Genomic DNA, 13475 nt, shown 5'->3' with positions numbered 1-13475 from the left:
TTTCTACGTGATTTTACCGAAAGAACCAAAGAGTAATTCCTGTAGTCACGAAAGCTTCAAATCAAGTTAGCTTGACTCAATAATAAATATATTTTTCTTCCTGGAATTTTCCCCAGTATGGTTGGGTATATTTCCCTGGTCCTCTCCACACATTCTTGTCCTATGACCTCGTTCATCTCTATACGTTCATGCCACAGCCCTGTTTATTAACCTGCTTATGCAACATAGGTGCCAGTGAAATACAATTGAGTACCACTTTGTGTAGATGTTGACAGTGGTGAAATGGATAAATTCGCCCCCGCCATATGAATAAGGAAATGCCACCATTGGCTCAGAAAGACCCTCACATCTCCGTCATCTGAGCCGCCTCGTCATGTAATCAGGAGACGAGAACCACAGTAATGCTCATTTAGAGCAGGAAATCCCCTTTACGACAATAGTTTGGATGTGTAGCACATATAAACCCAACTGTAATAATGCAAATATGTATCTAGATGCACTATAACTGTACAAACGACGGAATGATATTATACATAACCTTGTCTGCTGCAGTGAATAGCAAGCCTCTTAAAAACACGTATGACTACGTAGGTTTACATGGTTGTGCTGTACATGTGTTTTAGGGTAGGCCATAAAACCTGTGAGACCTTAAGAGAGCTGTAACGACTTTTACCCTCGTGTGTGTCGGTGCCATTCCAAGGGTTGCTTTGGACATTGTAAATCCCATGTCCCCCTTGCAAAAGACTGGATTTGTCATGCGTCCCAATGGGTTTATTTTAGATGCATCATATTGACTGACTGTAAACCCACAACTGGTGCAATCCCATGACCCACATGAGCCAGACATCATCTCACCCCTCCCCAACAACCACTGAGTCACAATTCAGTTATTGAATAAAATCACCCGGATTAACGACACCATGACTCTGATCGCAGTGTTCTCACCAATTCCATTATGACCATCAAAATCACCTCTACCACAACCACCGTCACCATCACAATCCCATCACCATCTCCATAACCAGCCCCATTACTGTCCCATCACCACCCGAGTCCCACCACCATGAGCCCCATCATCACATCCCTATTATCACCACCAAACCATCATAAATCCACTCCTACCATTCTATTTCCACCACTACACTATCACCCCACCAGCACAGCGTCATTACACCCCCATCATCGTCATCATAACGTCACCATATCGTCAATCTCCACGCCCTACGATCATTACCCCATAAATCATCCCTACAACCATCACAGACCCATCACCACCACGAGCAGTACAGCCTATCACTACAATCCACCCCTACCATTCTACCCCCATCACCATCCCCAACACACCGTTTTACCGCAAATATTATAGCCCCCACCAGTCCCCGCACCATCACTCCTTGTCACCAGCAACATAGCTCTTCACAGTCACCATCAACCATACCGTCCTCACTCCCACCACCATTACAATCACAGCCCCATCACCAACATCACACCCTACTAGTGCCGCCACCAAAGACAAAGATCCCCCGTATAGCCTTATCAGACTGTTGGGGCAAGTGCTGTTAGCGAGCAGCACCTATGAAGGCCGGCACCGCACACGACAGGGGTGGGTGGTCAGCACCACGGCCGACCGCCTTTGTCTCCCTAGTGGCGATGTTTACTATACACTGCACCGGGTACCCATTTGAGGCCGAGTAAACCTAGGGGATGTCCAGACCGTGTTCAGATAATCGTCACCGGTGTTGGCCGTGAGCGGGAATAGAACTCGGATTGCCAGGGGTCCGGTAGTGCAGCACACTAACCACTACCCTACTGCTCCACCACCACCACCACCCCACCATTACCCCGACTCGAACTCATCCCATTGTCAGCACCACCCCTCACCCGAACTCATCCCATTGTCTCCATCACCCATCACCCGAACTCATCCCATTGTCTCCATCACCCCGACTCGACTCATCCCATTGTCTCCACCACCCCTCACCCGAACTCATCCCATTGTCTCCACCACACATCACCCGAACTCATCCTATTGTCTCCATCACCCCAACTCGATTCATACCATTGTCATCCCCCCCCGCAACCCCCCCCCCCCGGAGCCCCCCCCGCAACCCCCCCCCGCAACCCCCCCCCCGCCCCGCGTGACGTCACGCCGCGGGGTTTTCCTGCTGGAGGCCACCGCCGCCGCCGCCTCTCCTCCGTCTCTCGCCCTCGAACCCTCTCGCTCCGCGGCTCCAGGTGAGAGGCGGTGTGGGCACCCGTCAAACCCTGCCCCACCACCACCACTATCACCAGCACCAGCAACAACACAATAATCAAGAGGAACCACGACGAGTGACGGCGTTTGGTGGTGGTGGTGAAGGAGCCGTAGAGCTGAAGCGGCCTAGCCGAGGCCCCGGGCCTGCAGACGAGGAAGTTGACGCGGCGAGAATCTAAACACGAACGCGGTTAAAGGTGGTTGTGATGGTTGTGGTGGTTGTGATGTGGTGGTTGTGGTTGTGATGTGGTGGTTGTGAGTGTTGTGGTGGTGATTGTTGTGGTGATTGTTGTGGTGATTGTGATTGTTGTGGTGGTTGTGAGTGTTGTTGTGGTTGTGGTTATTGTGATTATTGTGGTTGTTGTGGTGGTTGTGATTGTCGTAGTGGTTGCGATGGTTGTGGTTGCGATTGTTGTGGTTGTGATTGTTGCTGTGGTTGTTGCGAGTGTTGTGATTGTCGTTGTGGTTGCGATTGTTGCTGTGGTTGTTGCGAGTGTTGTGATGGTTGTGGGGTTGTGATTGTCGTAGTGGTTGCGAGTGTTGTGGTTTGGATTGTTGTGGTTCTGGGGTTGTGATTGTTGCTGTGGTTGTTGTGTTTGTTGCTGTGGTTGTTGTGACGGTTGGTTTTGTGGTTGTTGCTGTGGTTGTTGTGGTTATGATTGGTGCTGTGGTTGTGTTTTGATGGTTGTGTGTTGATGGTTGTGTTGTGATTGTTGCTGTCGTTGTGACGGTTGGTTGTGTGGTTGTGATTGTTGCTGTGGTTGTTGCGAGTGTTGTGATGGTTGTGTGGTTGTGATTGTTCTTGTGGCGTTTCGTGTGGTTCGTCGTGGTCATCGCTGTGATTGTGGTGGTGGTGGTTATTAGCCGTGATATCTAGATTGTTGTTGCTGTGGCGCTGGTGGTGGTCGTGGTTGGTGTTGTTGCTGTGAATGTTGTGGTTGTGCTGCTTGTTACTGTGGCGGTTGTCATTGATGTTGTGATTATTGTTGTGTTTGTTATAGTAGTGATCGTAGTTACTGTCGGGGTTGTTTCTGCCGTTGTAGAGATGTGGTTGTTTATGTTAATGATATTGTCGTGGTGGTTGTTGCTGTGATTGTGATCAGTTCGTTGTGGTGATCGTGTTGTTGCTGTAGTGGCTGTTGCTGTGATTGTTGTTGGGAGGTCCCCCCCAGTAGCTGCGGGTGTAGTAAGGGGAAGCTCGTACAGGCCATGGAAGCCGTGGTTATGAGAGAGAAAACTACTCCCAGCATTGTCATTTAATAATAGCTGGTCTGTCTCCTTCAGTTATTGCCTAACGTCTTGCTGTTATTCACTGCTTGTTTAAATTTTACGTGCCTTTCTCCCTGCGTCACGAACGCCCAACTTCAATAATTATCTATCCACCTGCCTGCCTCACTTATTGTCAACCGGATTCAGTTATCTGCCGAAGGTCTTCTTTAAACAGTGGCATGCTTAAAGTGTGTTACCAGTCTTCCCCCGCCGTAAATTATTAACCATTTTATTTACTTCTTTAATTAATGTATTTGCTGCTTCAATAACTCCCTGCTTCTGGTATCTGCCTGCTTGACTGTTTCATTTATTCCCTAGTTTAATTTTTATTTGCCTGCCTGTCTGACTCCCTTGTTCATTTAACCCCCCCTACCTCACCCATTTTAATTATTGTCAGCTTAAGTCTGTTTAATTAAGCTCTGATCCATTAACTCCCTGCTTCAATTATGACCTGTTCCAGTTACTTTGTTCCTGACTGACTCCCAGTCTGTCTTACTCCTTGCCAAACACAATCCCCGATTCTCTCTCTCGACTCCCTGCTCACCTTACATCCATGGTCACTACCTCCCTTTCCACTTCAAATAATACCTACACAATCCTCTTACTCTGCCCGACTCCCTATCAGTATAATTATTTCCAGTCTGACTCCATGTTTGATGCATCTTCATTTACTCTGCCTTATTGACACAATGTTTAACTTGACTTTCATTACTACAAACGTAGCTCCCAGTCCGAATTACATTCTACCCCCCAGTCTGAATTACGTCCTACCCAATTATGTACCTGACATACTTCCAGCTGGCGATGAGATCCGGTGCGAGCTGGTTGTGGCAGATCTCTCTAATTTCACCTGTGTCGCACCTGACGCAACAGGACAACAGGATGCCGCACACAAATGGCATCTGCGAATGGGGGGGGGGGTGAAAGCATTAGCTGCAGCCGTGTAGCCCGAGTGACTGTGGAACTAATCCTCAGCCACGCAGGAAATGTGTTGTCATCCTGTCTTCTCGTTGTATTCACCATCACCGAAAATACAGGGGAAGCGGCTAGGGGAAGTCCTCAGACACAGCACATCTAACCCTGCTGTGACGACAGTCTCACAGTTGGCACGGTAAACAGGACGGTGTATATCGATATCAGATAATAGTTTATTTCTGTGAAAAACGATTGTACACGGTGAACTGCACTTGTGTAACATCCAAGGGTATTACTACAACCCGGCCTCAGGCCAGGGTTAAATGTCTTTGGATTTTCCAGTCATTGCTGCAGTATCACAGGGGGGTGGTTTTTACCTGAACCTGGCCTTGCTTGACGAATTACGTCCCAAGCCTTCCGCGTCCTGTGGAAATTGTGGTCAAACTAAGCTGGCTAATAGAGTAATAGAGCCCAGGGAAACCATACAGTGGAGTTAATCGGGATGATCAGGACGATGTGAAACCACATACGTGAGAACTTAATCCACACCAGCTCACATTGGAGAGAACGCCAGAGTTGTGCTTGTTTCCTGGGCACTGTGGATACGTCTATCATAACCAAAGGTCGGAGTGGAGTGTGGCGGGCCAAATACGAGCACAATGACAGGACTTTGTTGCTTGTTACCCTGGCAGTAGGGACCCCCTCACAATGTGTCGCTGTCAGCTGTGAGACTTCATTGATTTTTATTTTTGTCAGGGGAAGCCAATGATGGTGGCTTCTGGTGCAACAGAATCCAGTGATTCTGTTTGTGTGTTTTTTGTAGTGGTCAGAAATTGCAATTAAGTCATTTAAATTCACTTAAGATTTATGAATAAATTGATAGTATGCGATACAACCGACCGGTATAATGGTATAAACAGGAAGTATAGTTTTGTGGAAACGTTAACCAGTATGAAAGATATAATCGTTTTACTGGTGAGGGAAAAACCCGATGGAGTGAATCACACTGCTGTACCGGTGTTAATGTGACAAATGATGACAACCGTCCTTTGTATTTGCTAAGCGGTAATATCCTTTGTCCGACAGGAGGGCCGAGATGGGAGCATCGTGCTGCGGTCTGCTGGAGGAAGTCATCGACACTCGCTTCCCGTCGCCGCACGTCCGCCCGCACCCCATGAACCGCTCGTCGTCACGCCGCTTCGGGTGCCAGAACCCCATTTTCGCACCTGCGCCAACCGCGCATCCCGCCACCACTCCCCAGCCACCCGGCTGCCGGAGGTGTCGGCAACAAGGCATGCAGGTCAGCCGCGGATAAATTAAGGAAAAGACGCAATAGCGTGGCGTGACACCTGTCGATAGTGTGCCAGAAGTGGTGACGGTGAGCGGATAGGTCCCGAGATGGTGTGTACTGGCCAGCGCTTGTATTTGTGTGTGCAGTGTACCTGTTGGATGTCCACCAAGAATATGGAGCGATTTAATTGACTCATGTGCAGGAGCTAGGTGGATTTTTGTATTGCAGTACCATGAGAGATGGTGATGGCTTGGGGAGGCTTTTATTCTCCAGTGAATTTATGGTGACTGATGATGATTATGTACCTGTTAACTGGTGCTGCTTCGGATTGGCAAGAGGCATACGGAGTGTCGTTCCTCATCATGTAATTTGTGTATTTGGGGAGTGGTGGCACAGTGGTTTGCACACCGGATTCCGAACCTCGTGTAACCTGGTTTCCACTTGACAATTCGCTGACAGTGTCAATGGAATATAAACATATCCTCATTGTCTCAGAAGTTGACTCATCCTTAAACAATTAATTGCTGTGTGTTAACGTCAACACTGGGGAAACAGGTTGCCAGGGGTGTGGTGCTGGCCATGCCACCCCCTCAATTCGATTTCTGGTGCTAATACCCTGTAAGGCTGAATGGGGGGTGATCTGTGATGTTTTTTGTGTGCGTCGCATATGTAAGCCTTCTATAACTGCTGAATCGAGGGTTTAGTGGACATCTTTGTGTGCAGCAAGCGTGCACAGACTGCCAGCACTCCTTCTGCAGTGACTGCCTGCAGCAGACGGAAGCGTGCGGGCTACTCTGTCAGACATGCAACCTCCTCTATTCCACCTCCTTCAGCAAGGATAACCTCATGAGGGCAAAGGTTTGACTTCCATCCAGCACACTTGTTCTGTAATCACCGAGTTTGTTAACCTGTCAAGTAGGTGAGCACAGAGTCATAATTTTGGTACTTTTAGAAACGTATACATTTTCTGTTGTGTTCACAAACGCCATGTTATCAAGGAAATGTTTACATGTTTTAATGGATACTGCTACAATAATGCATTTAAATAACTACGTAATTGATTGATAAAGTTATGTTTTACAAGCAACAACCAAAACCCACAGTACAGCAGCAGCAAAAGGGTACCATTACATTTGTAAATTGTTTTTTCCAAATGACACAAGATAACGAGAGACTTTCTGGCCGTGTGCCCCTGGTCCCTGTATAGGTGAAAGACCTCCGAGATTACCTCTCTCTGCACGGCATCGCCATGGAGACGTGTCGAGAGAAGGAAGAGCTGGTGGAGCTGGTTCTACAGCACCGGCGACCAGTTGCGCCGGTGCCGGCAACGGCAACAGACGAGCAGGTCACCTTGCCAGTGCGGCAGACGGAGCCAGCCAGCACTCAGCCCTTCATACACGTAGAACCGCAGCCTGAGGTGCCCACCACTACATCCCCAGGATTGTATATAACCATTTTCCACTGCACATCCGAACCGAGTTCAGTACAGGTAGTTTTCCACTGGCTATTTGTCATGCTGAGCTGGAACCAAGCTGTGCTACTCTGGCCTGACAAAATATCCGTATCCCCAGCATGGTCCCAGCATGGTCCCAGCATGGTCCCAGCATGGTCCCAGCATGGTCCCAGCATGGTCCCAGCATGGTCCCAGCATGGCTAGGTTTTAAATGTGGAAGAGAAGTAATCGGTTCAAGGACCTGATACATTCACTGGATAGAACCATATTGTCAACCTGAACTGTAATTGTGCTCTCCTCTGTTGGAATATTAACAGTGGCAGCTGAAATCATAGGTTGCTTTTTGTTTCCATGCCCAAAATATTCTACCGAGTCAGGTGCGCTTCCCCTGGGAGAGGTGGCTTTGAAATGTTTTTTATAGCGGTAGATCTTGGCTTATGAATACAGGGGAGTTTAACCAAAGAGATTGGATTGGCCATGACTTGTCAATCACACTGACCCATTTTTCAAACCAAACTGTGATATTCTGGCCTCACAAGACATTAAATTATTGCCCAGGACCAAGCACGGCTGAGGGTGGGGACAATGATGCATTCATTATATATGACGTCAGTCAATACACTTTTTCTACTTGGTTCTTTCGGTAAAGTCACGTAGAAACGAAATAATAAAAATAAAACATAATAAAATAATTCTCACGACGAAGACAGACGCTGTCTGAAGACAGACGCTGTCTTCTCGACAGACCTGTTCTTCACCTGAGGACGGCTGCTTGCGTTGTGGCCGAAACGTCGTGAGAATTATTGTATTTTTATTATTTATTATTTCCTTTCTACGTGACTTTACCGAAAGAACCAAGAAGATGAATCCCTGCAGTCACAAAAGCTTTAAATCGAAATAAAAATCAATACACTTTGATGAAGATACAACTTTACCATGTCACATACGTGCAACTTTACTTTTTCATTGCCTGTAACATTAGTGGCATAGCTTGGGTTTCTGTAGCTGAAAAATAACCTTTCACCGTATTAGCCGGGGCTGTGCCGAACCAGCCATGTGTGGCTGAGTTGTACAGTGGAATTTCCCTCATATATCCTGTGAATTGCACTGGGCAGGAGGAGCCTGTGGAGAGGGATGAAGATGCATTGGTGGCAGACATTGATGCAGACGAAGAAACACAGGTGTGTATGTGTATTAGTGAATGTGTTGGGGACTGGTAGTCTAGTGGTTGGCACACTGCAAGTTAGATTCCTGCTCACCGCCCAACATAAGTGGCGAATATCTGTACTGGTCCTGGGCCTCCACGAGGTTGACTCGGCATTATGTGGTCTGTAAACATCAGCACTGGGGAGACAAAGGCGGCCTGGTGTGGTGCTGGCCACCCAGTCCCTTGTGTAGTTCTGGCCTTAATAGATGTTTGGTAACAGCACTTGCCCAATTATTCTGTTAAGGCTATATGGGGGATGTGTGTCTTTGTTAGTGGTTGTGAAATTTACTCTAAATACTCATTGGTGTCTGTTCATATACTAAATTAAAACTGTTCATCTGGAAATGTTCTTAAAATAAAATTTCTCCCAGGGCCCATTATGTATAGCGGAAAATGTGCAGTCTTCAATGATTATTTACTTAATCTCTCGCCTCTATATGTGCTATGAAGAAGCTCATTGTATCAATTTTTTTTACTTTTACTGCACTGTCGTTGATGAATGTGTTTTGTTATTTGTGCTTATGCACCCACTGTAAAGTTAGCATCACAAATAATTTGAATTCGTTTGGAAAACCGGAATAAGAAAAATTAATCTCCACCTCTCCCCCCACCCCACTGCCACTGCGTGTGTGGCATGGCACAGATGCCGGTGGGCCTGCTGCGCATCTCACTGTCGGATCTCTCCATGGAGGACGACGCCGCCTCGCTCACGGTGCGCGAGATGAAGACGCTGCTGCGGCGCAACTTTGTCGATTACAAGGGCTGCTGCGAGCGCTGGGAGCTGGAGGAGCGTGTGCGCCGCCTCTACCGCGACACCCGGCAACTCGACAAGACAGGTAATGTCCCCCAAGCCTCCCCGCCCTCACTACGACCGCCTGAGAGCGTGGACAGACTTGCGGTTTCAGTCGGTGATAAAAAAAGAAAAGGGTCGCGGTGTGATGCGGACCAAAGCCAAAATACAACCTCCGTAACCCACTGGATATAATTAATTTCCTGCTAAACATCAACATGGGACTTGACTGGCAATTACAACTGTTTTGGTTTGCGTATCTGATCTATCCACACCCAGCAATCATCCACCTATAGCTTTGGTGGTCACTCATACCGCAACCCGAGTAGAAAAACGATGATCCCTGCAGAACTTGATGTTTAGTGGAGCGGATAGACATTAATAGGGCTGTTTGCTCATCTCTATGGATTAATATTAAGACTGATTGATCCATTTATTTTAAGTATAAAGCAGTGATTGTTGTGGTAATAAAATATTATACTTAGAATTTGCCATATTTGAATATTACCTGCCAATTATTTAATTTGAATTAGACAGCAATTATCGCCCCCTACTGGCAGAATAATGCCAGTTTGCAGGCCAGGTGCTGAGTGACCTTATGCTCAGTGACAACTGCCAGTAGGGGTGCCCTTTCAAATTTGTGAGATGGGGACATGCTGTAAAGCACTGTTGAGATGCCCCACTGTATAGAGTGCTATATCAAAAACAAATCCTTATCCTTTACACTGGGGATCACACTTTTGGCCTCATACATAATTCAGCAATTGTACATTAAATGTTTCTTTTTTTTATTCTTGGCAACAGAAGCGGGGGAGGTTGGAACTGCAGTGCTAGGTGAGTGGGCTTACGTGCATGACTCTGCTGCTGTAACCAACTGCTGTGATTTTTTTTTTCCTCTGGGCAAATCATGACTGATTGAAATGGCGAATCTTAAGAGGAACACTTGGGTAAATCAGCGTGGTGTTGGTCTCTGTGTCTGCATGTGAATTCTGACCTTGGGACCAAATTGAACGAGGTCATCAGTGATGTCTGTAAATATGTGTGCAACAGATCTAGAGGGTGAAATAAAGGTGGTGGATAAAGTAGTCTGCAAACTTGAAAAAAAAATCTGTGCCCCTGTTCATCACGCTAATGAGGAGACATGTAATGATAGTTCTATTAATTCTGCTCATGCATTTGTGCAAGGTACACGCATCAAATAATGCCTGTGAAAATGTTTTCACAAATGAGACATCAAAGTAATGGTACACGTGGGCTAATGGAGCAAACTGTAATAACAAGACAGAAAAATAAAATCAGGGAAACGAGATGGGGGGGGGATGAATAGTTTCATGACTAGTCTGAAGCTTATTCACAAGTCTCTCATTGTCAAGTATTACATAACTCTGCTGTTTGCAGTTTCCATTGCATTGTGAAGAATGTCTCAACTGCATGCCATTTCATCAGATGTCTGGAACAATGCTAACACGAGAAACGTGGGCAGTGTGGAAGCCCTGGATAATGTACCCATGGTTAAAACCGCTGCATCCTTACTCCAGGCTTGACCGGAGGGCCACCGGATGAGAACACCTGCAAAATCTGCATGGACGCACCCATCGACTGCGTGCTGCTCGAGTGTGGCCACATGGTCACGTGCACCAAGTGCGGAAAGCGCATGAGCGAGTGCCCTATCTGCCGGCAGTACGTGGTGCGGGCAGTGCACGTCTTCAGGACCTGAAAGTGCCCATCCTTGGGGAGTCGTGTATGTGGCGAAGGGCATAAAGAACAGTGTGGGTGACAGTGGAGAAAATACTTTAATGGGCTAAGGTGAAGTGGAAGGGCAGTTGTAGCATTCAGAAAGCCGAGTCCTGACCCATGAAACGTTTCTCCTTGCCATTTTTTAACCACCGTCCATAACATCTGTTTCACGATACATTGTTTAGCTTTCGTTTTTGGAAAATGAATATCGATAAGGCGGTAGCTTGCATTGGATTTTTTGACATTTGTTAGTATATACGTTGAATTTCTTTCGCACCGTACGTAGCCAACCATGCTCATCGGAGGTGCGAGGAAATGACAAACGAATTGTAAAAAGCAGTTCTAAAGAAATTCGTTTTCAATCTGTGAAGGTGATTGCTGTAGTTTAGCAATACAGAATAACAAGTGCAGGCCTCCACCAGTTTCACATTGGCCCGTTGTTGTGGCACCTACAATTGGACTGAAGCTCGGTGGTGTTTTTTTCATTTTAATGTCAATGAACATCGAACCCTTGTATATACAGTACCAAGGCTGCAATGTCTTATCTATTTGGGAACAGCAGGTGTCTGCCAGCTGTCACATTTTCCACTCTCCGATGACCAATGTAACAGCGATGGTAACGCCTTATCGGAGGGAGCAATTGGGTGCTTTGATCAGGGCAGACATCAGTTGTACAATTCTTCATCTGTAAATGGGAAAACATCATTTTTTAAACCCAGGTAACATGTAAAAGGTTTACCGAGTGTCCTCTGGAGTAGCACTTGTGTTTCCAGCAAGCCATCTTCTCCAACCGGGGATTTGCAGGCAAAGCTCAAAATATAATCAACCACAGTGGCATAAACTCAACTTATAGTTTTGCTTTCAAAAACCCAAGATGGAGCGTATTTGCCTGCGATTGTGCTCAACTGGAGAACCAGGGTTTAAGCTTGAGTGACGCACTTTAGCCCAAATTGTTTTGTAATGAGCAGCAGTAGAGCCAATGCTTTTGGGTATGTAACCGTGTATGTTACCATTGAAATCCAAGCACCTTATGGTAGTATTACCACTGCTGCATACATGTTGTAATTAAGCCCAATTTGGGGACGAATCCTGTATTTATTCTTTTCCTAAGAGTTTTTTGTTAAATAAAAGAACGCGAGGAAAAAAATGCTTAATGCCATATTTGCAAGTAATGTTTTGATGACTGTACATAGTTTAGGGATTAAAATGTAAGAAAACTGATAGCTGTATGTAACTTACCCTATAGCAAAGTTTGATGGTTTACAAATGTAATTTGACCTAGGGGCAAGCATTGTTCTGACTGGGGGGGGGGGGGATGCACTGCAGGGCAGTGACGGCAAGGCTTTGCTTGCACCCCAAAGACAGTAGTTCAGCTGACGACTACCACGGACTGTGGAATCAAGTCTCTTGTGCTGCAGTTACGAAGACTCGTGAACAAAATGAATCTCATTTCTGAAATAAGCCTTAACTGTTTTGAGTGGAGCACCATACATTCAGGCATCTGCAGAAAACGTGTAAAGTACCATAAGGGCAACCCCCATCGTCTTAATTTGTGAAGTGTTCACAGATGCTCTGAAGTTTTCAGAATTTAAATGTGTAGTTTTGTTCAATTTCACTTACTGTCACCATTTGTGCTGGTGCCAAATACCGCATCGTGTGTTTTATGGTGTCAGACGTGCATTTCGCATTACATTTGGCAGAGGCAACCTTATGCAATGAAGAAGCCTTTGCTAAAACTGCGTGTGTAAAATCAAAGCAAGTGTCCAACACCCAATTAGCAGTAGTCGTAGTTAAACATTCTTTAGATGTATCCATTGTAGTAACAAGTGAACGAAAGAGAATTTTAGATGTAAACTTTTAACTCGCGCCCCTGTAACTGGAACATGTAATTGAACTTTATTTTATCTTTGTAGAGTATTGTTCTTGTGAATGTGTAAAGTCAGTTTTGCTCTTGGTGTTTCAAGTTGTATTGCATGTGCAAGGAAATTAATATGTAATTGTTTAGCCACAGCTGTGCATCGGATTTGACTGTGAAATTATATTTTTTCTTAACTTTGGCTTGAAAGGCCAGCGAGTGATGGGCTCGAGCATGTATTGGATCTGCATGCCTGGTGCTTGCACTGTACATCTGTGCTAAAGATAGCCAAGTGCCAGGCCCTCTCAGTTGTCCCATTGCCCAGTTTAGTATGGTCAAAGCTCGTATGGATTATTGCAAATGCTTAAATCACTACTTGGATCGGGAAAGTGTGGATACCTAACAGGTTCCAGCATCATTTAGTGTCTTCATTGTAAAGCAGAGGTACAACTTTTGCAATGAAGTGTAAACTGATGCATTTGTTAACGGAAGACTACAGAACTGGCCCCTCACATACTGGCTTTAAAGTGACCTTACATAAACAGGTGCAAAAAAGCTGCAGGTGATCTATGGTGATTTTGTACATTTTATACAAACATGCATTGTGTAATTTACATTTTAATAAAGGAAACTTGTCCTGTATTGTAATGCATTTCCTTGAATATTCCGATAGTCCTGCAGATTCCAGTAATGCAAACTCAAAA

General features: G+C 45.9%; 1 protein-coding gene across 4 annotated transcripts; it reads left to right on the top strand.

The window, feature by feature from the left end:
- The first annotated feature begins 2152 nt into the window (after positions 1-2152).
- On the top strand, positions 2153-13413 carry LOC144730929 (E3 ubiquitin-protein ligase rififylin-like). 4 transcript variants are annotated; one of them, XM_078611803.1, is made up of 8 exons: positions 2153-2235; positions 5525-5738; positions 6453-6587; positions 6937-7074; positions 8298-8363; positions 9033-9225; positions 9984-10013; positions 10718-13413. In XM_078611803.1, exons 2-8 carry the CDS (start codon positions 5535-5537, stop codon positions 10894-10896), a joined length of 945 nt encoding a protein of 314 aa, XP_078467929.1. In that variant the 5' UTR covers positions 2153-2235; positions 5525-5534; the 3' UTR covers positions 10897-13413. The 4 variants fall into 4 exon arrangements, with proteins under 4 accessions (XP_078467929.1, XP_078467926.1, XP_078467930.1 ...); XM_078611800.1 differs by having other exon boundaries at positions 6937-7146; XM_078611804.1 differs by lacking the exon at positions 9984-10013.
- Positions 13414-13475: the final 62 nt, after the last annotated feature.

Source organism: Lampetra planeri, chromosome 37 (genome assembly GCF_965212315.1).
Source record: "Lampetra planeri chromosome 37, kcLamPlan1.2.h2, whole genome shotgun sequence".
Lineage (NCBI taxonomy): Eukaryota > Metazoa > Chordata > Hyperoartia > Petromyzontiformes > Petromyzontidae > Lampetra > Lampetra planeri.
This window is presented reverse-complemented; position numbering and strand designations above follow the sequence as displayed.